General features: G+C 40.7%; 2 protein-coding genes across 2 annotated transcripts; both read right to left on the reverse strand.

Moving 5' to 3' along the window:
- Positions 1-485: 485 nt before the first annotated feature.
- Positions 486-9945, reverse strand: zgc:123010 (uncharacterized protein LOC641500 homolog). Its single transcript, XM_061086856.1, has 16 exons — positions 9766-9945; positions 7059-7141; positions 6884-6964; positions 6719-6766; positions 6415-6627; positions 6144-6257; positions 5111-5159; positions 4831-4921; positions 4600-4741; positions 4364-4468; positions 4076-4169; positions 3896-3929; positions 3622-3699; positions 3343-3445; positions 3120-3244; positions 486-3005 (listed from the first exon to the last, which is right to left on the reverse strand). The coding sequence occupies exons 1-16, from the start codon at positions 9821-9823 to the stop codon at positions 2870-2872; spliced, it is 1554 nt and encodes a 517-aa protein (XP_060942839.1). The 5' UTR covers positions 9824-9945; the 3' UTR covers positions 486-2869.
- Positions 9946-11762: 1817 nt separating this feature from the next.
- On the reverse strand, positions 11763-18402 carry pyroxd2 (pyridine nucleotide-disulphide oxidoreductase domain 2). Its single transcript, XM_061087532.1, has 16 exons — positions 18208-18402; positions 17126-17145; positions 16922-17015; positions 16468-16541; positions 16220-16375; positions 15950-16103; positions 15766-15827; positions 15587-15684; positions 15312-15453; positions 15071-15205; positions 14912-14984; positions 14118-14271; positions 13246-13397; positions 12855-12961; positions 12352-12472; positions 11763-12116 (listed from the first exon to the last, which is right to left on the reverse strand). The coding sequence occupies exons 1-16, from the start codon at positions 18398-18400 to the stop codon at positions 12046-12048; spliced, it is 1806 nt and encodes a 601-aa protein (XP_060943515.1). The 5' UTR covers positions 18401-18402; the 3' UTR covers positions 11763-12045.
- Positions 18403-19775: the final 1373 nt, after the last annotated feature.

Genomic DNA, 19775 nt, shown 5'->3' on the forward strand with positions numbered 1-19775 from the left:
ATTGGCAGAGTGTCCCTTTCATTTTCCAGCATCTTGCTCTCTCACACAGTCGCAGGTGGTGTCGGCCACAGTTTCTCTATATTCACAATGTCATCTGCGGCACGATGGTTGCTTTTCCCACACGTCCTCAGTAATGCTAGTCATGTCTCCATCTCTCACTGGTCTGCGTGGTCACAGGATCCCTCATCTTTCTTTCATGCTGGCCACACAAGTGTCTTCTTCTAGTGATGACAGGGTTACCATACTCCCCCCGCTCCGGCCTGCTTTGATTTACTTCTTGGTGGTTTTGAGCATGAGGAATAATTTAGGGAAACGTTTTGGTTCCGGAAACTCCAAAAAAGATGAATTGTTCCGGAAATTCCCAAAAAGATTCATTGCATAAACTGCTGACATGTTTCAGGTGCAATACTGCCATCTTGTGGAAAGCAACAAAACTCATTTGATCCACATTGGTGCCATTATGCATGTATAGACTCAGACATATGTGGTATAGGTAGTTCATTTATTAAATATAAAATACTCTTCTTTGCAGTGCGATAATACAAAATATTTGGGGGATTAACAGGATTGCAGTGCTGTGGTTGATCAGTGTGTACATTATGATTAATTATGCATTTTCCTGACACAGTTTAAAAGTGGATAATAAGAATTTTAAAAAGCCTAACTAAGAGCCTGATGGGAAATTAAAATAACCGATGGTGATTTCCAATGGATTTCAAGTCTGCAAAATTAAATACACTGTGCAGCACCAGTCAAATAAGAAGCAAGCAAAATATACAAGTGCAGTTTGAAAGTTTGCGGTCCAATTCCTTTTTCACAAGTTTTAGCCACAAGACAGAGAGTAATGACAAAAGCAGAAGTGGAAGCATGTGACAGCTTTTAACGCTGGACTCGACAGCCAGAAATAAGCAGATGGGCCTTTATTTCACTTAACTTAAAATACCGACTAAAGTTTCTAAGCTAAATTTCGCTCCAAAGGTCTGTTGTAAAAAAGAAAAAACTCAGATATAAATAAAGTAATAAATACTCTCACAATGCTGTGTGTAGTTTACAGGCGAATGTAGTGTGGATTGAAACCAGGTGTCATGGCTGTAAATGTTAAGACACATGCTGAATGTTCTGTCTAGTGTTGAAACTTGTGAAAGAAGGAAGCTGTTTTCAGTGCGGCGCTGTCAGGTGAAGCTTTCTTTTGTTCACTGAAATACTGAGAAGGACGCCATTAGGTCAAAAATACTGATTTTCAAGATTCAAAACTTCTGTTAATGGATCGTGTAAACACACATGGCCCTTAAAGACACATGTACACGACTGAGTGTTTTTTTTTTGTAAGGCACTGTCTCATAGTACACTAGTTTGTCATAGAATACATGATTTGTCAGTCATTGACATTAACAACCTATAGAAACTGACTATTTATGCAGGAGGCTCTGTGGGTGTGTGTCTGTATAAGTCAGAGAGAGCGAGAGAGCGAGAGAGAGAAATAGCAATCGAACTGGCACTTTTCCTTTGCATAGACAAAAAGCACTGTGACGTATATGATGCAAAAATACCAAGAAAGGACATTGCCAATAGTACTGCTGACATGAATGAAGGCTGTTTTTTTGCATCGTGTAAACAGATTGCTGCTTTCTGAAGAGTCGGGGAGAAGTAAAAAACTTGACACTTGACATTTCATACAATCCTCCACAACAAAACCAAAAACTAAGGCCTCAGAATTACCACCACCTCTCTGACAGAGTCCCACCTACACGGTGAACACTGCAGCCCTCATAAAGACGGTTTGTATTCCACTGGACTGCATGGCATTGCCAGTGTTTGTATTTCTTCTTCTGCAGCCGACAGGTATTATTACAAAGGACAATAGGTCCTACGCAACCCAGACATGCAGTGTGTGTATTCAATTGTTCAACTATAGGGCCGCCAGTAAGTGAATAAAGTGACATACATTTAATTCATGCATTAATACATACAATCCTGCAATCCCTCAAGTTCAGTCTGTGGGTCTTGATGTCCAGTAGCCCACTGTTGATCATTTTAACTAAAGGCTACATACCACATAGTGAAGGCACCTCTGGGATCTCTGATGTTTACTGGCTTAAAGAAAAACCTTGTCGGCCTACGGGAGGAACTGAACTGAGTTGAAGTCGACTAAGTACGTCTGTTTGCAAGTCTTTGGTCTGGGGACGATGTGCTGGTATTGGCACAGAGACAAAATGTAGGAAAAATGGAGCCCAAGTAGGAAACGCAGACTGATGTGAGCAGTTGTGAATCTCTGATAAACCTAAACTGTAAAAAATAAATCTGGTTCACAGACTTAAAGTTATAATTATGAAGTTACTGTACATTTAAAATTGGGAGGAAACACTGCTTCATGACCTGTGAAAGAAGGAAGGTCACCGGGGTTATCGCTGAAGAGCCTTGGCCTGCAAAATCCATGCTGACTCCTTTTATTGCTTCGTCACATGGCAGAGTCTTTACTTTTCTCCAACAACGAATCCCGGCAGTTTCACTTCCTCCGTCTTTCGTAAGGGGGGGGGGTGTACCTCTTAGAGAAGGAACAGGTCACTGTGCACCATGAGGAACTACAAGTATGAAGGTTTTCATCTGAAACAAAGACTTAATCAGGGGATTTTGCTGCTACAGTATCGTCTTCAGTTGAAACAAAAATCCTCCATACTCCTGGTTCTTTGAGGCACACGTGGGCCTATCCCAGCCCTACAGCCCAAGTGCTGACTCTCATCCATCTGACTCCTCTGGTCTGTTCTGCCACACTTAAAATTCTTAGACCAGAAAACCGGATCCAGTCCTGTGGCTCAGTCTATGTTCTCCCAGTTTCCTGCACATTACTGGGGCGGAGAGTAAACACAACTCAAGGCTGCCAGGGCTTCCTGTCCTTGGTTTTCTGATCAGGAATGTGTTTGTAGCGGCATTTGTCTCCAAAATGGCAGCCAGTGGTTCTCCAGAAGTAACACTCGTCTCCGTTCACCGGACCACGTCGCCGAGGTCTGGACAGAGAGGAAGGTTACAGATACAGAGATTAGAGAAAAAACCCAGAGCCTTTTTAAGTATAAAATAAATTAAAACGAGAGTTTCTACAATGGGGCTGAAGTGCCTCTTACCCAGCAGCAGCTGCTCCTGCCTGCTGTGTGACCGGGAGACAGGTCCTAAGTGGAATGGGGAGGACCCTCTGAGTGCGACGGTCAGGGTAGCGCACCACTAAACGTGTGTTCTCAATACAATAACCCTGTAATAGGAAGCATACACGCAGCTGTTAATGCTGTAACCACGTTTCTTTGAAAACAGGCACAAGATTGAGGGGGACCAGGTACAGTAAATGCTCACATTTATTTTCTCCATTGCCCGAGACGCCATGTTTGCATTCTTGAAGTTGACGAAGGCACAGAATCTCTCATGCAGCACACGAATACTCTCTATCTCACCATGCCTGCAACGTAAAGCAAACAACTTATCAGACAAGTCGATAACCACTTTTGTTAAACATTAATCGCCCGTGTTTCTGGTCGGAGACGTAGAACACTAGTGTTTGCTGGAATGTCTATCAAGTCATTCGATTACTGATCTGATCTCAGCTCATAAGTATGAAATAGTCTGGGGTCGTACATTTTAAAAAGGTCCCATAAATGTTTTTCCGTTATCTCAGTCGTCACATTTCCTACCCAGAGAGATGGACACGGGCTTCTGAAGAAAGGAGAAAGAGACAGAATGAATCTAAAAACATTGCAAAAATACATTTAAAAAGTCTACATACATCAATCCTAGATAATTCCTCAAAAGAATGACAAGTATGACAAACTACAAAAGCAAACCAAGGTCTATATTTTAGCCACAAGCTACCAATAGCTTTGATCGGACAAACACACAGTCACCTACGTACCCAGGTTGCAGGACTGATGGATCCTGACCCCCAGCTGGAAAACAAGAGTTTCAACCACACAATATAAAAAAAACAGTATGATCTTGGCATACAGCCTCTTCTATACATTATCTGCTCTGCATTGTTACAAGGGAAAAATACAGGCGTCCCTTTTAATCATATTTGTAGACGTGTTCTTACCCCCGGCTGCATCCAAACAAGCGGTCTGAATTGCCTGCACGGTTGCAAATTTCTCCAGCAGTTGGAGACTTTGCATTTCTTCAAAACCAAGATCCTGAGGAAAGAACGGAGACAAATTTAAGACAAATCATAAAAATGCAATCACAGGAATCAAGCTTTAAATCCACAGCACAAATTCAGCAGAATAATCTTGCTTCTAAAATTTGAAGGTTTGTGTATTTAAAGTACATTCACAGCTAATAATCTTACAGGAAACACGTCTAACATATAGTTTGTGGATGTTTTTACCATCAACTGCAGCACTTTACAGTTAATGAGGTCATTGGCAGCCTCCTCACAGTCTTTGTCCAGTTTTAGCACCTGCTCCATAGCCTTCTCTGCCTCACTGTACCGCTACAAAACACACAAAGACCCACACAGTCAGTACAAGCAAACCTTACCACAAAGGCTTACACATGAAGCTATTCAGTAGATATAGTTTTAATTACAAGCTGTATCACATGACCACGGTAACCTTTACACACCTTCATGCCCATGAGAGCGCTGCCCTTGCGGAAATGTCCTTTGGGCCAATCTGGAGCCAACTGGAGTGAGCGTTCGGCGTCTACCAGGGCTTGAGGGTACTGCTCCAAGCAGTAGTAGCAATAGGAGCGATTCCCAAAGAACCTGCATAATTTAAAAAAAATGCAAAATGATGTTGAATGTGTCTAATCTAATAAGGCTAAATCCTTTGCATCAAACAAATCATGATGTACCTGTTATCCTTTGGATCACATTTGATGGCATCTGTAAACATAATGACTGCTTGTGCATACTGCCCCTCCTGCACCAGCTTTATCCCCTTTTCTGCGAGAAACACGAGAAAAATGCTTGTACATTATTCTCTGGTGAGTCGCCAGCTTGAGGGCTTGACTGAACGCAGCGCTGCACTCTGACAGTCACAGATGCTTGTGATCAGCAATTTCCTCCAACGCTTAAATGCTTTTAAAAGGCTGGTTATCGATGCTGCTTTTTTAGACAAAAAACATTTCCTACCTGTCAGTGATGCGCTTTTCTTGGTTGTGGTTGTGTCAGTTCCATTTGTCTGCAAGAAAGATACTTTTTTCATCAGTTCATGGTCACAGCTGTGCAAATGTGCTTGTTCATTAAGTTCTGGAAATGATATGATAAGGTTTACCTTTCCAATTTAAATGCACAAACTATATAAATACATTTCCTACTGGCAAAATAATGCATATGGGCATATAGCTGGTTGAGTGTTTTAGTTTTGTTAAGTGTTTATATTTTTGCCTCTTTCTGACAGAGATGGTGAAGAAGAGACCAGACAGTGGGTGAGAGAGTCGGGGAATGACACGCTCTTTCGGACCATGAGGCTGCTGCCCTTGGACTTAGCCTCATTGAGACACTAAGGACCGAGGTCTAAGCTTCATGCTACAGCTGTGATATTGTAGTTATCGTGCTTTCATGGTCCAAGGTCCACTTAGCCACACATCGGACTTTAGAGCTGCCAGACGAAAACAATGATGCAACCAGGTCAGAAATTTGAGGCCGGCCTGACATAAACAGTCACACCATTATACCTACGAGCAGAATTTATGTGTTGAGATAATGGGTATTAGAATAATTACATTTGGCCACTGTGTTGATTTTTGAGGAAAGTTATCAAGATTTAAATATAGAATACAAAATTATGTGAGGGACGAACAAATAAGACAAATCATGATCAACTAGAAAGATTATTTCTTGACCATTTGACTTTTGCATGTAATAACAGGAGAAAGTAGAGGATTGTTGTCATTGAAACCAGATGTAGGGTATGACTGTGCTTTCTTTTGTTCTCTCACTCTGAGCAACTGTTGTCAAGTGACTGCTTTCCAGTAACAACTCTTAATTTATTTGACTGCTCAACACCAATGGATGGTTATGATTATTGATGGCTATTATCAGAGATCTGGCAACTCCCTCCTGCTCAACTGCTGGTAAACACAACCCTCATGCCACTGGGAGATGGAAAGTTATGTCAGGACCTCTAGCTTTTCCTTCTCATTTTGCATTAGCATTCATTCACCTCTCTCCTGGCCTCGTTCTCCTTATTTTCTTTGGACTTGCGACTTGATCCTTTGGGTTTGATATGGCTAGCAGCGTTAGCAAAGAAGGCACAGCTCACGTCCCATTCAGGCTCCTGTGGGAGAGAAGGAATAAGTCATTGGAGTTCAGTGATGTGTCTTACAGGACACAGAGCATACAGGCGTTTTGGAGTTGAGCGACAATGGCTAATAACTAAAATAATAGCAACAGAGGAGATATAGATACATAACACTCCAGTACAGTGGCCCTACCTCTTCAGTGGGTCTGCCGTGGCTCCTCTCATGTGCTTTGATCCCTGGTGGAGGGATGACTGGAGCGGTGGCACTTTTCAGCATGGCAGACGACTTTGCCTCCTTTTTCTCCTCTTTTCGCTCTCTCGGTTTCTCCTCCTCAGCCCCAACCTCTGCCTCCGACTCGCTCTCGTCAAGTTCAGACTCTGCACCTCCCTCCTCGTCGTCGTCATCCTAGCAAGTCGGAGAATATAATTATATATATGTATTGTGTATAACAGTAAAGGCTGAGTGTATATTCCCAGTATAATAATGGGACTGTTACCTGCTCATCTTGCTTAACCTGCTCCTGCTTCTTACGTTTTCGACGGCGCTGAAACAAGATGCAGTACTTCACATATCACCCATCATATGTAGTTAAATAGACTTCACTTATTAAATATGGCGAAAAATGTGTATTTTTAAAGGGTGTAAGGATTCGTTCCCTAACCTTCCTCTTTGCTTTGCGTCGCTCTGCCTTCCGTCTGACCTTCTCCTCTTCGCTCAAATCTTCCTCTCCATTTAGGACATCCTAAACAAACACACACAGTGAATTCAGCTTTGCAGGTTGTACCTTCACCCCTGCAGTCCTGACATGCCCTGTCAGTCTGAGACTATTTGATTACCTGTGACAAAGTGGCATCATCCCTTGCGTCAGGGGTTGCTGCACCACAGTCCATCGGCGTTTCCTGCTGCTGGACAGGGGGGCCTGTTGGGCAACACACAGCACATTAACTCCTCTGAGCCTGATTACACTATTTTCTGCTGACTTTAGTGTTTTCTAAAGTACTAAATGACTTAATATGATTCTATAGCTGTGTTATATTGATACGGCATTTAGGTGAAATCTCTCCAGCAAGTCAGTATGTATGCTGGTTCTGCTCCATCAAATTCTAATGTGAAAGAGGCATTTGTTCTTCGGCTCCGCAACGCTGCTCAAACAGCTCATCTCAAATTTAATTTCATTACCCTGCCCATAAAAGGGGAATAACACTCCAACCTAACGCTTGATGCATATAGAGGGTGAATTGGAAAGCATTTGAACTCATAAAACTTCTTTTTGCATTTAATTTAAATCTTTGACTTGAAGTCAATATGATTTGCAATAACATTGCCCTGTGGGATGTTAGTAAAGTGACATGGCAGACAGGCATGCAGTCCTGCAAGTGTGTCAACTTGACAACCAGAAAAACAATTGACTATGTAAATAAACCATGTTGCTCCTTCATTACTTGCAAGTCAAAACACTGTCACAGTCGATAGAGAAACTAATATATAACAGGCATTGAGTGGCTTATTTAAAAAAGAAGAAGAAAGAGTCTAAAACATGCACGCAGAACAGAAAACTGTTCAATGGCAGAGAGAAAGAGAGAGAGATGTGTAATCTCACTTTTCAACTGCCACAGGCAACCATGTGCAACTCACAGCTGACTCGGGTAGTGCTGTTTGAGAACACCATATCTTTTCTCAGAAACTGGTCGAAAAATACCATAGACAACAACCAACCACTGCCCAGGATATCAGCGTGTGAATGTGTGCATATGTGTTGGGGGGGCATTGGTCAGATCAAACCCTGTAGCTGATTTAGGCCCAATACCAGCAAACAAACCTCAAGACAAAAAGAAATATATCACTTGACCAAAAATATTTCCTCAATAGAGCCATGTTTAAAACTGGTTTGTGACTCATGCTGTGACATCATGAGGCCAAGGTCATAATGTTTGTGATTCGACTACTTCTCATTGCAGTTTTCCTCTGGATGTTTAAGCCAAATGCATTGATGAATATACATAATTTCTTGCAGGGAAATGTGCACAAGCTCACAAGGTCATTTTGACAGTGCCAAAAAATGTACTAAAATAAGATTAGATAAATAGTATCAAATATGTACTTTTAGTCCATGTTTTTCACATCTGTCAAATTAAGACAAAATGAGTTGGTGTTTCAAAATATACACAAAAGGTGGAGGGAGTGTCAGCTGTCTGTGTCGTCAACAACAACAACAACTGTCGAAGAACACACTCCATCCCTTTCGCTGAATCAAGCTTTTGGTCAAAATCTTCACTATACCGGAATGTTCTCCTAACAAATAAATGATCCAGAATCTATGGACAACAGCAACAATGGAGTCTCTGTTTCTCCTCTTCAAGGAAGCTGCCTAGCTTAGTGTTCGGTTGAAAGGTGAGCTCTTTCCACAGGAATGCAAAAACTACAGTGCATCATCATCACTGACTGGGGCTTTAAAACAGGAAATCAGCTTCACGCTTTCTGTTTTCTCTTCAACGTCTTCTACAGAGTTGTGCAGAGCGAGATGGAGAACATGACGTAACCGTTAAAGCAATCACTACAACCTCATGTCCGGGGCTTTACGTGATTTTTAAAGCGAACTTTTAAAGACAGGTGTTTGCACAACTTTTAAAACCCTAGTAAATAGTGGAGTAAACCATGTGCTTCTACAACAAAGAGCCCAAGGGACTGTAGGAAGTTTAAATGGCACAGACAATTTGTGAAATGACAACTCTCTGTCACAAAATGCCACAAATCAGAGAGAAAATACTCAGTTTTCCCTCTGATGTGTGTAAGTCTGGACCCAGTATTGTAGCAGAATACTCTCAAATACACAGATTAGATTAGATACGAGGCGTTTCGTGTGATTCTGAGCTGCCTCTGATCTGTCTATAGTCAGTAAACTAACAGCCTTCACTGCTGCCTGTGTCAGTGGGAAACTAAACACACATGGAGAACCAAGAAGAGGAACAATGTGAACTGTGAACATTAAACACACACACACAACTTTAAAACACACGTAGTCATACACACATCTCTGGATGGACACACACGTATAGTCAATCATATATCTCTGCACCTCGTAAACGTGGACAGGGCTCCAGGGCTTTCACCACCTATTTGAGGCATTGTTGTCATACCACTATGTAGCCGGGGAGACACTTCTAACAATCCGTTAGTTCAGGGCCTTTGTACACACATCCCCTGCTACACAATGTGTTATTACATTGTTATTACTTGCTTCGTGTCTTCACTTGTTGATTATGCGGCATTGTAACAACTTAATGGAGCCAGCTGCCAAAGAATTTGAAAGCGGTGGTAGCCAGGGTGGAACTGGCAGGAGGGGGAACTCTCATTGTTTCACCAAGGAATCGACCCAGCGGCGAAAACAGACACACACGAGCCTTTTCCCCCAAAACGCAGCGTTGCGTGTCCACGACACCGTTTCGATTGTCACAAGCGTTTCGTTCTCACTTCGTGTGGTCGTCTTAAAACTCGAGAGCGACTTTAGAAAAAAGTTTTTGAAAAAGTGGGACGTTGTCTTACCGCTCCCGAGTCCCAAGAGCCTGCAGAGATCTCTGGTGAACTTCATGAGCGCGACCATCCAGCATTATCCTCTCAAGTGTCAGCCCCAAAAAATAGTCACACGAATTTCTGTTAGCGGTTCGTCTGGACACGTTTGTTTCGATCGGGACAATCGGTATCGAATCTGCGGGACTCTTTGGTTTAGTCCACTTCCGGAACGTCAAACGGCTGGGCCACCCTGAGCTGCGTCTTAAAGGGACAGTACACCCTCACCCAGAACACTTTTAATAATAATAACAATAATAATAGTAATAATCATCATCAGGATTTTATTCCAATATTATTACCACAGAGCTGCATCTTAAAGCGACAGTACACAATTTTACAGATCTTCTGCCGCAAACTAAAAACACACCTTGCGACTATACCTTGAATAAAATTTTGAAACTAACAATTTAGTAGCACTTAAATGCCACTTACTTATAGCACTTTGTAGTTTTGCTTGTTTTTGAAGAAATTGTACTTTCTTGATTCTTGTTGTTCTTGGTTTGTACCCTCATGGTTGAATTCACTTATTGTAAGTCGCTTTGGATAAAAGCGTCATCAGCTAAATTAAATGTACACCCTCATCCATTACTGACAGGTCCTTATCACAGTAAATACAAATTCTCTTAATATCGAATTAAATGTTATTACAGCAGCAACAATAATAATAATCATAATAATAATAGTAATTAGGATTTAAGGCCAATATTAATGCCACAGAGCTGCACTAACAAAAAATTAGGTGTTAATACAAATACTTTTTATCATGAATTTAATATTATAACAATACCACTACTTCCACTACTACTACTGCTAATAATAATAATGAGGATTTAATCCTGCTGTTAATATCATACAACTGCGTCTTAAAGGGACAGTACACGCCCATTCTTTAATTAGTGGCTCAGCACTTATTATAGAACATAACAAAAGATGAGATGTATATAGAAATAATTACATTTAATCTCTAATTAAGTTACTTCCTGCATCCGTCACGCAGTGCTGGACCACGCCCAGTAACCACTCATTATGGTCCATACCATCAATTGGAGGCAACACAGGGAAATTTTATGTAAATCGAATTAAAGTTGTGAAACGAGTCTTACCTCCTTTCGTAGTAGTTGGTGCGATCACTATCATTACATGCAGACTGATGGATCTGTTCAGGTCAAAAACACTCCAGATCATATAAATCTTTCACCTTTGCAACAGTAAGCCATGAAAAATAATCTTTGACCACTGACACTGTGGCATTAAAGCAAACTGATAGCAATGAATTATTTGCTTAATGAATCCTTTGAAATGTTCTTTAATATAAAGCCTGGGTGGAGTTAAACGAACACAGTGTTTGACAACAAGTCACAATTTCCATAGTATCAATGTCTTGAGACCCTTCAAGAGAAAGGTTTGACATGGTTGTGGTGAATGGACGAGGAGGACTACATCAAAGTGTTAGACGTGCAATAAACAAGATATTTCCTGTTTCCACCAGGGGGCGATCCGATTTTAAGTCAGGATTTCTGTGAAGATGTCATCAGGCCAGGACTCTTGTCATACATGTCCAGTTTGGAGTAGATTGGACCATGTATGTCCGAGATACAACAACCCTGTGTTTTGATGATGATTCATCAAAATTTGATGCCATGCCACGGTCGCACTGTTTTTAATATGTTCAAGCCATCAAAAATGCGATTCATTTGCCTGAATAATCACACGAAAAGCAATAGGGCCTCCGCACTGTCGGTGCTCGGGGCCTATTCATTTAATGCCATTAATTCCACAGAGCTGCGTCTTAAAGGGACAGTGCACGCTCATCCATTACTGAGCAGGTTCGATCTTTATGTTCCTAGTATGTTGAGTCAAAATTTCCTCTGTGAAAATATTTATCAGTTTTCTACCTGTATAACATAAATTGACTTTGATCAGTCCATTTGGAGTGAATACGTTTTTCAGGGAAAATTAGACGCCTTAGCTTGCTTGCAATTGTTAGAATTTATTTGACATTTGACATGATTACAAAAGGCTCTGTTTTCACTTTTATTATGATTTCAAGAATTAGTTATTCTCAAAGACACTTGGGTGATTTTGTGCCTGCTCAGTTACATGGCATCAGACCAGGGGGATTGTGTGGTAGTATTGCACTAATGTTAAATATCAGGAGAGTTACTAGTATAAAGAGTGTAAAATTCACATGAAGCAGATATAAAAAGAGGTTGACGTTGTTGAAGGGACCACGCACTGATGCTGTCGGGCGTTTCACTGACGTTTCAGGTCAGCGATGACAGTGAGCGCTGCGTTCCATCCGGGAGAGCCCATCACTCCACCACCTAGAGAAGCATTTAATAAGACAAAATCAGAATTAATCAACCCTGCTCTGCGTAGAAAAATCTGAAGCAGCTTACTCAAGCACCTAACACCACCACCTGATTTCATCTCTTTATCATCAGCAGTGAGGATAAGATTTGATCGGAATGGGCAAAGGTTCATTGACTTCTAACACAAGACAACAAATCAGAACCACAAAGTTGCTGCTCATGCTAGGGTTGAAAATGTAAAGCAAACCTGGATGACAGCCACTGCCACACAGATACAGCCCTTTAATCGGTGACCGATAATCTGAGAGAAAGGGAAAAGGTCGAGCTAGGTAGAGCTGGTCCAGGGACATTGATCCATGAAAGATATTCTGTAAAGAAAAAAACAGAAATATTAACTTTTCTTTCTTATCTCTTTTTATTGATCTTTTTACTATTATGAGAAATATACCCTGCCACCTCCCAAGTTCTCAGAAATAGAAGCAAACACCACTCGGGAGTTAGTGTCACTTTACACAGTTGATGTGAACTTTGATTCATACTCATGTGTTGGGGTTAAACTATCTGTAACCATTAACAGTGTATACTGTACAACACGTCTGTGCCTGAGTGGAGTTTGGCAGACAGAACACTGCAGAGGACTTAGATAACTTCCTCATTCACTCCAACAGTCGGTTGTGTGAAAGAAATTATTTGCGTATCAACGTTAACAATCTGCTACTCAGTTCTACAGTGTGTAAATTTGGTGTATACCCCTCCAGTCAGCCCAAAGATCCTCTCCAGGTCTGGCGGAGTCAAGATGTCTCTTCCCACAACAGACTTTTTGAACCCTGGGGCGTACTGCTCTATCCAGTCAAATGCTGAAAGGACACAAAAACACATACTTTATCAGATCAGTCATACTACTACATTATAGAAGAGTCCTTTTAAAACTATTTGTTGGTTATTGGGAAATAATTGTGATCATTTAAAAAGGTTTATGACTGTGAGTGATAGTTTCCTTAAAAAAGACATATGTTTAAGTTCAGCTTTAAGCAAAACATGCTAGAACTTGTGCACTTGAGTAATTATAAATGTAGCAGAAATGCATAACTTCAGCCCTTGGAGCTATAAGAAATCCTGGAGGATTTTTTTAATGTCTAACCCGTGTCGGCGAAGGCGTCTCTGTCCTGGTCAGTCCATTCTCTGCCTTCTATATGGTAGGGGGTGAACTGGGTGAACAGGGACACAACGTGGCAGCCAGGGGGAGCCAGAGTAGGATCCAGCACTGAGGGGATGGTCATCTCCAACATGGGTCTGCAAGACGAGGGGAGCATGATGGGCAGATATGGTGGAAAGTAGAGAAAGGGTGAGATGTTGAAGAAAATATGGGAAATGAGGAGATAATATATATACATTTTGAAATTTAAGAAAAAAAAATACTAAATATTCAAGCTTGTAATGTAAATATGTAATGCCTGATATCAAACGGTTAGCAGGCTGCAAACAAACTTTATTAACTGACATACAGACGCTTCAAGAAAAAGATGAAGACCTTTGTCGTATCACCCCAGTTTTAGCATCACTGCACTGGCCGAGCATTAAATTTAGATCACATTTATCTCAACTACTTTGAACATTGATACACCTCTCCATTTGAGCTGGACACTGTCTCCTCTTATAAATGTTGTTAATATTGTTATTTAGTTGACCTGCTCTGTTAAATGTATTGCACTTCTATCCGTCCTGGGTGAGGGATCCCTCACTTACAGCTTTCTCAGAGGTTTCGAAAGGTTTTCTTTTGGTAGTTCTACTTACTCTTGTTGAGGGTTAAAGGCAGAGGATGTCACACCTTGTTAAACCGTATAAGGATAATTGTGATGTGTGAATATGGGCATTCAAATACAACTTGATTGATGGTTGGCTGTTTGGTTGATTGTAGCCCAACCAGGCCCATAATGTCAGCTATTCAAATTCAAAAATGTATTACTACTCTTTAAGCTGTGCTGGCCCATGGTAGAGATATACTGTATGTACCTCGCTGAGGGACGTCCATTCATAGCCTCTTTGTATGCCGTCTCTAGCAACTCTACGCTTTCACAGTTGAGATGAATGGAGCACTGATGGTGGGGTCCGGGTTTACCATCTGGTGTAGGAGATGCTAAGAAGTTTGGTAGTTTGTCCACAGCCACTGCAAAGCAAAATGACACAGTATCAGTGTTCATTCTAACGTATCTCCACCCTGAATTAGGATCGAGGTAATTCATGCAGCATGTTTTGCTTCAACTGCTCCATTCCTTCACCCTGAAGCTAAGCAATTTTCCTCGAAACAGAAAAGACTATGATTACGTTTAAGAAGCAATGCGATGCAAAGGATCAGAACTAAAGCCCTGAAGCTCAGGCTCTACTGTAATTAACAAGCCACAGCTACAAATCGCAGCACACCGATTTTTTTCGGGCTTTACAATTTTATACACTTTGGAACTTCAGGATCGAGGCAGTGACCTGATCTTAAGCTGCAATAATCCTACTACTATAAGTGGGTAGTGGTTTGTGTGTGTGTTGGTCTGTTTGCATGTCCGGCTGCTCCTCCAAAATCCTCCGATCCTCCACTCCACGAACTTTGATGTTAAATATATAATCTTCCTTTCTTACTTTTTACTTTCCAAACTTTTATTTTGAAATCTTTACATTAAATCAATATATATTATGTACCAACATGTACCTCTGGAAATATAACAAAAAATGTTTTAACATCCACAAAAAACTAAATTCCCAACTACTTGAAAAAATTTTTTTTCAGTATTTGTGCTGTAGAGTTACAGATTTACCATTGATCTTGGTGACAGGCGACGTGTAGTCTATCTGGTCGACGGCTTTGATAAACTCTGGAGAAAGTGCAGCCTACAATAAAAAACAGGAAGTCAGAATGAAGTAATTTAAATTAAATTGTGGCATAGTTAGGTGTGTTGTATGTTATTCTCTGTTACCTGTGGCGTGAGGTTTTTGAAGGTGACGTATGGTGTAGCGTTTGATAAAACTACTTTACTGGAGATCTCGGTGCCATCTTTTAGCACCACCCCTCTGGCAGCACCATCCGAACCAACAAGGACCTGCTCTACATCCTGAATAATGTAGACGTGTATGCATAAATGTACAATATACACTTGTTAACATTAAGGCAAAAAATTAACTGCAACAATTCAACAGTATTTAATCAAACCAATCTACCTTCTCTGTGAAAATGTCAACTCCGTAGGATCGAGCAGCACTTGCAATGGCCTGAGACACGCCTCCCATTCCTCCCTCCGCATAACCCCATGCTCCTTTCTCCTTCTCCAGCTCTCCCATCACATGGTGTAAAAGCACATACCTTCAAGGAAAGACCACACAATTCACCTTTTTAGAGGTCATTGTTGAGTTATCTGCAGATAATTGTGAGTGTGTGTGTGTGTGTGTTTGTTTGTGTATTTGTGAGAAACGGGGTGCCTTCAAATGTGTCTCACCCACTACCAGGATTACTTGGACTGGTCATGGCTCCGATCACAGCATCAGTAGCCAGCGTCGCTCTCAGTGGCTCCGAGTCAAACCACCGATTGAGAATCTATGACACAAAACAGGAGTTGGTCATAATACAGCAAATAGAAAATGGAAATGGTGCATTTTTCGTGAACTTATAACAAACCTTCATTATTGGTGCGGTTATAATCTCATACATGTCTGGAATATTATTGCCCAGTTTCAGACCTATAAAACATAACATGACTCAGCTACTTCACAAAACAAAATTGGTATATCATAACTTTTCTTTTTATTCTAGCTTCATAAATATAAAAGTTAATTGCACAAGCATGCATCCACCTACACACCACATTTGACAATAGGCATCAGCGTCTTTGCTGCAGCCAGCCTCGTCCTTAGGGATCCAGAGGTGAGCTCTGGGATGTTGACAGGAGGAGCATCCAAGAGAGGCTGAATGGCTCCTGCTAGCTTCTCAAGGTGTGCAACAAAATCTGGAAAAGCCTGGTACATGTCGAAGAATGAGTAACGAGGATGAGTCCGTGTTACATCATATTACTATAACAAGGGTTGTAAATACTGTCAACCATTGGCCAAGGCTGTCATAACGCTTATATCACCTTAGCATCCTTCTCTGAGAACTTGCCTATCTCCCTCAGGTTCATGGCCATGTCTGAGCCCAGGATGAGGGACCTGGGTGGAGCACCGTTCACCCCCTCCTCCAACATGGGGGTGAAGGCATGTGGGTCTCTCATATACACCTTCAGCCCATGTTTCTGAAAAGAAATACACAGAGATGAAAACAATTGTTTTTATCATTGCATTATTGTTATTATAGTTTTTATCTAGTTTTTATTATAGTTTTTACCTTGAGCTCCAGGTCTCTGTATATGTGTGGTCGTAACAAACTGAGCAAATAGGAACATCTGGAGAAGTGGTAACCTGCACACAAGAGTGTATTAAGCTACAAATACGTGAACATTTTACAAATACAGAACAGTGTAATACCCACACCATTCAGTTGCTGTCTTTATACATTTTATACAATTAAAGGGTCAGTTCACCCAAATTACCGAACATTTCTTAGCTTACTTCTATGGATATCGAGCCTTGCTAACAGTTTGGGGTTTGTTTGTGTCTGTTAGACTGGATATTCCAAATAACACTATCTGTTAATTTGAAGTAGGTCAAGTGCATAGTACATCGGGACTGAGATCAAATGAGAGGTAAACAAGCAACAAAAAGTTGTTTGTTTGTTTACTGTTAATTTTGGGTGAACCTGTATGACAGCCAGATATTCTCCAGACAGAGGAACATCCTACCAGGGAAGATCTCCTCTGACACAGCTGCTCCTCCCAGCACATATCTGCGCTCCAACACAGCAGTCTTTACTCCTCCTTTCTGAAGATAGGCAGCCTAAACACACACACACACACACACACACACGTCACCTTTGCCCTGTTTCTAAACCATATAATGTATTGGAACATATTGCCAAGTGTTGGGAAACATTTGCTTGAACTCACTGCCACCAGTCCGTTGTGTCCTGCAAGAAAATATAAGAAATGTCACACAATGTTTAAAAAAAAATTTAATTCTACAGTTTTGCATGAGTGTGAAAGTTATGCATAATAATGGTGTCATATTTTGTACTAAGTCTGTACCAGTAAAATACTGAGCATCACCCTGTTACCATGGTGATGATGGAGGAAGAGGGTATTTGGGATCTTACAAAAGGTCCCTATCCATCATTAAGGGGTAATTATGACCCCATGAACAATAATCTGGACGTGTCAGAAATCGGGAGGAGTTCTGCATCACCTTTAAATCTGGCCACCAACAAACTGCAAAACTACAATATAATTGTGGGCTGGGCTGCTAACTGTAAGGCACATCTGTTTGTTGGCTTTACAAACTTCATCACTGGTCATTTGTTTAAAGCTTCACGGCTCCACCTGCCAAAATGTTGAAAGTCTTATTGGAGCAGCATAAGTAGCAATTGTACAAGTGTTACATCAGTTTGTTTTTATAGAATTTGAGACAAAAGCAAAACATCTGTAGTTCCACAGTAAACTGTACATGTGTTTGTAGTCTCTTTGCAGACTGTAATCTAAAGCTCCCACCTTTTTACATTTAGTTACAGGGAAACTACAGGTTGTGTGGAATGTAATCTAAAGCACTGTTGGTTTCAACTTTGTCACAATAATCCCAGGATAAAGTATGCAGGATAGAGTTGCCAGAAAATTCCTTCAAAAAAATTACATCTCAGTGGGTCATACTCACCCTGTAGCCTAATTAAAAATAATTACAAATGAATTGCAGTGTAAGTTTTTTATAAAAACCCCTTATTCCACAAATGCATCTATTGTTCCCCAGGCACTACAGATTGTCTTTTGTTACATATACTTTTGCTGGTGCTGTGTTAGTCCAAGAGTTTGCGCAATTACGCTGTAAATTTCGATCAGTGGTCAAAAGCGTTACCACAAATGCTTACTCGTACTTTTTGCTTTGTGCAAAAGTTTTCAGAACTTTTGCACAAAGCTGTTCTGCAGGAAACAGCAGCAGCAGCAGCAAAATGACTTTTAAACACAAACTCTGCAGCGCTCACCTCCTCCAATGACCAGTGCGTCATACTGGGACTTTAACGCGGTGCCAGTGGACCTGGACCTGCATGTGGACCGAGTCACTGTCCCTGCAACAGCCACAGATCTCTGCCCGCGATGAGTCCACAGCGCTGCAGCCATTACGTCAGTGCCTCGCTCCTTCAGCCTGGAGCCGAGTACTCCATATCCGGGTCCCATCGCTGGAGTTTGTAGGTGGATATTGAATAAGAGAGCTCATTGGACAAGACGCGCCAAACTGTGTGTGTGTGTGTGTGTGTGTGTGTGTGTGTGTGTGTGTGTGTGTGTGTGTGTGTGTGTGTATGTGTGTGTGTGTGTGTGTGTGTGTGTGTGTGTGTGTGTGTGCGTGCGTGTGTGTGTGTGTGTGTGTGTGTGTGTGTGTGTGTGTGTGTGTGTGTGTGTGCGTGCGTGTGTGTGTGTGTAAAACTGACCACAGTACAATAACTTATTACACAAGGACACTGAATCTGTGGCACAAAAACTGATCAATATCAGAATGTGCAGATATCTATCTATCTATCTATCTGTCTATCTATCTATCTATCTATCTATCTATCTATCTATCTATCTATCTATCTATCTATCTATCTATCTATCTATCTATCTATCTATCTATCTATCTATCTATCTATCTATCTATCTATCTATCTATCTATCTATCTATCTATCTATCTATCTATCTATCTATCTATCTATCTATCTTTATATCTATCTATCTATCTATCTATCTATCTATCTATCTATCTATCTATCTATCTATCTATCTATCTATCTATCTATCTATCTATCTATCTATCTATCTATCTATCTATCTATCTATCTATCTATCTATCTCTCTCTCTCTATCTATCTATCTATCTATCTATCTATCTATCAATCTTTCTCTCTCTCTCTCTCTCTCTCTCTCTATCTATCTATCTATCTATCTATCTATCTATCTATCTATCTATCTATATATCTATCTATCTGTCTATCTATCTGTCTGTCTATATCCCTCTCTCTCTATCTATCTATTAATTTATCTGCATCACTGAATCAAGTTTATTCCTCCATTCCTGTTCTTTTAGCCTGGTCCTCCACTGTGCTTGTCATTATACAGTTGACCACCTGGTGGCGCAGTGGCTCCATTGTAGACAGCTCGTACAAGTACTTAAATATTGCATCATAAATGTGTCGGTGAGACCAACCAAAACTAATTGTTGCCATTCACATTATATTTGCATGTTGTTGGGTTGTTTTAATAAATATATATAGTATAAATATAATATATAACTACATAAGTAAGTATTTTATCAAATACAGAGATTTTCCAGACCCTCATGTATAATATAGAAATATAAAAAGGAAAATATCGAAACATTTAAAAGATTTGCTCCACAGTGCACATATTAAAGATAACAAAATATTGAAACAAATTAATTACAAAAAGATTATAATTGATGAAAGTGTAGTATAAGAAATCCTCTCTTAGCTGGTTTGGGGTTGGACACAGCTCATCTCACAGTAAGGGTTCACCTTAAGAGTTTTAGGATGTGCTCTTAACACTGAATGGTTT

This window comes from Limanda limanda, chromosome 15 (assembly GCF_963576545.1).
Source record: "Limanda limanda chromosome 15, fLimLim1.1, whole genome shotgun sequence".
Taxonomy (NCBI): domain Eukaryota; kingdom Metazoa; phylum Chordata; class Actinopteri; order Pleuronectiformes; family Pleuronectidae; genus Limanda; species Limanda limanda.

Coding starts and splice junctions, on each gene's coding strand:
- zgc:123010 (XM_061086856.1), bottom strand. CDS start 9,823: ATGGTCGCGCTCATGAAGTTCACCAGAGATCTCTGCAGGCTCTTGGGA. Junction 7,142..9,765: donor GCTCTTGGGACTCGGGAGCG/GTAAGACAACGT, acceptor GTTGCCCAACAG/GCCCCCCTGTCCAGCAGCAG. Junction 4,742..4,830: donor TGTGATCCAAAGGATAACAG/GTACATCATGAT, acceptor TAAATTATGCAG/GTTCTTTGGGAATCGCTCCT.
- pyroxd2 (XM_061087532.1), bottom strand. CDS start 18,400: ATGGGACCCGGATATGGAGTACTCGGCTCCAGGCTGAAGGAGCGAGGC. Junction 14,985..15,070: donor TCAAAAACCTCACGCCACAG/GTAACAGAGAAT, acceptor TTTTTATTGTAG/GCTGCACTTTCTCCAGAGTT. Junction 14,272..14,911: donor GCCTGTCACCAAGATCAATG/GTAAATCTGTAA, acceptor TTTGCTTTGCAG/TGGCTGTGGACAAACTACCA.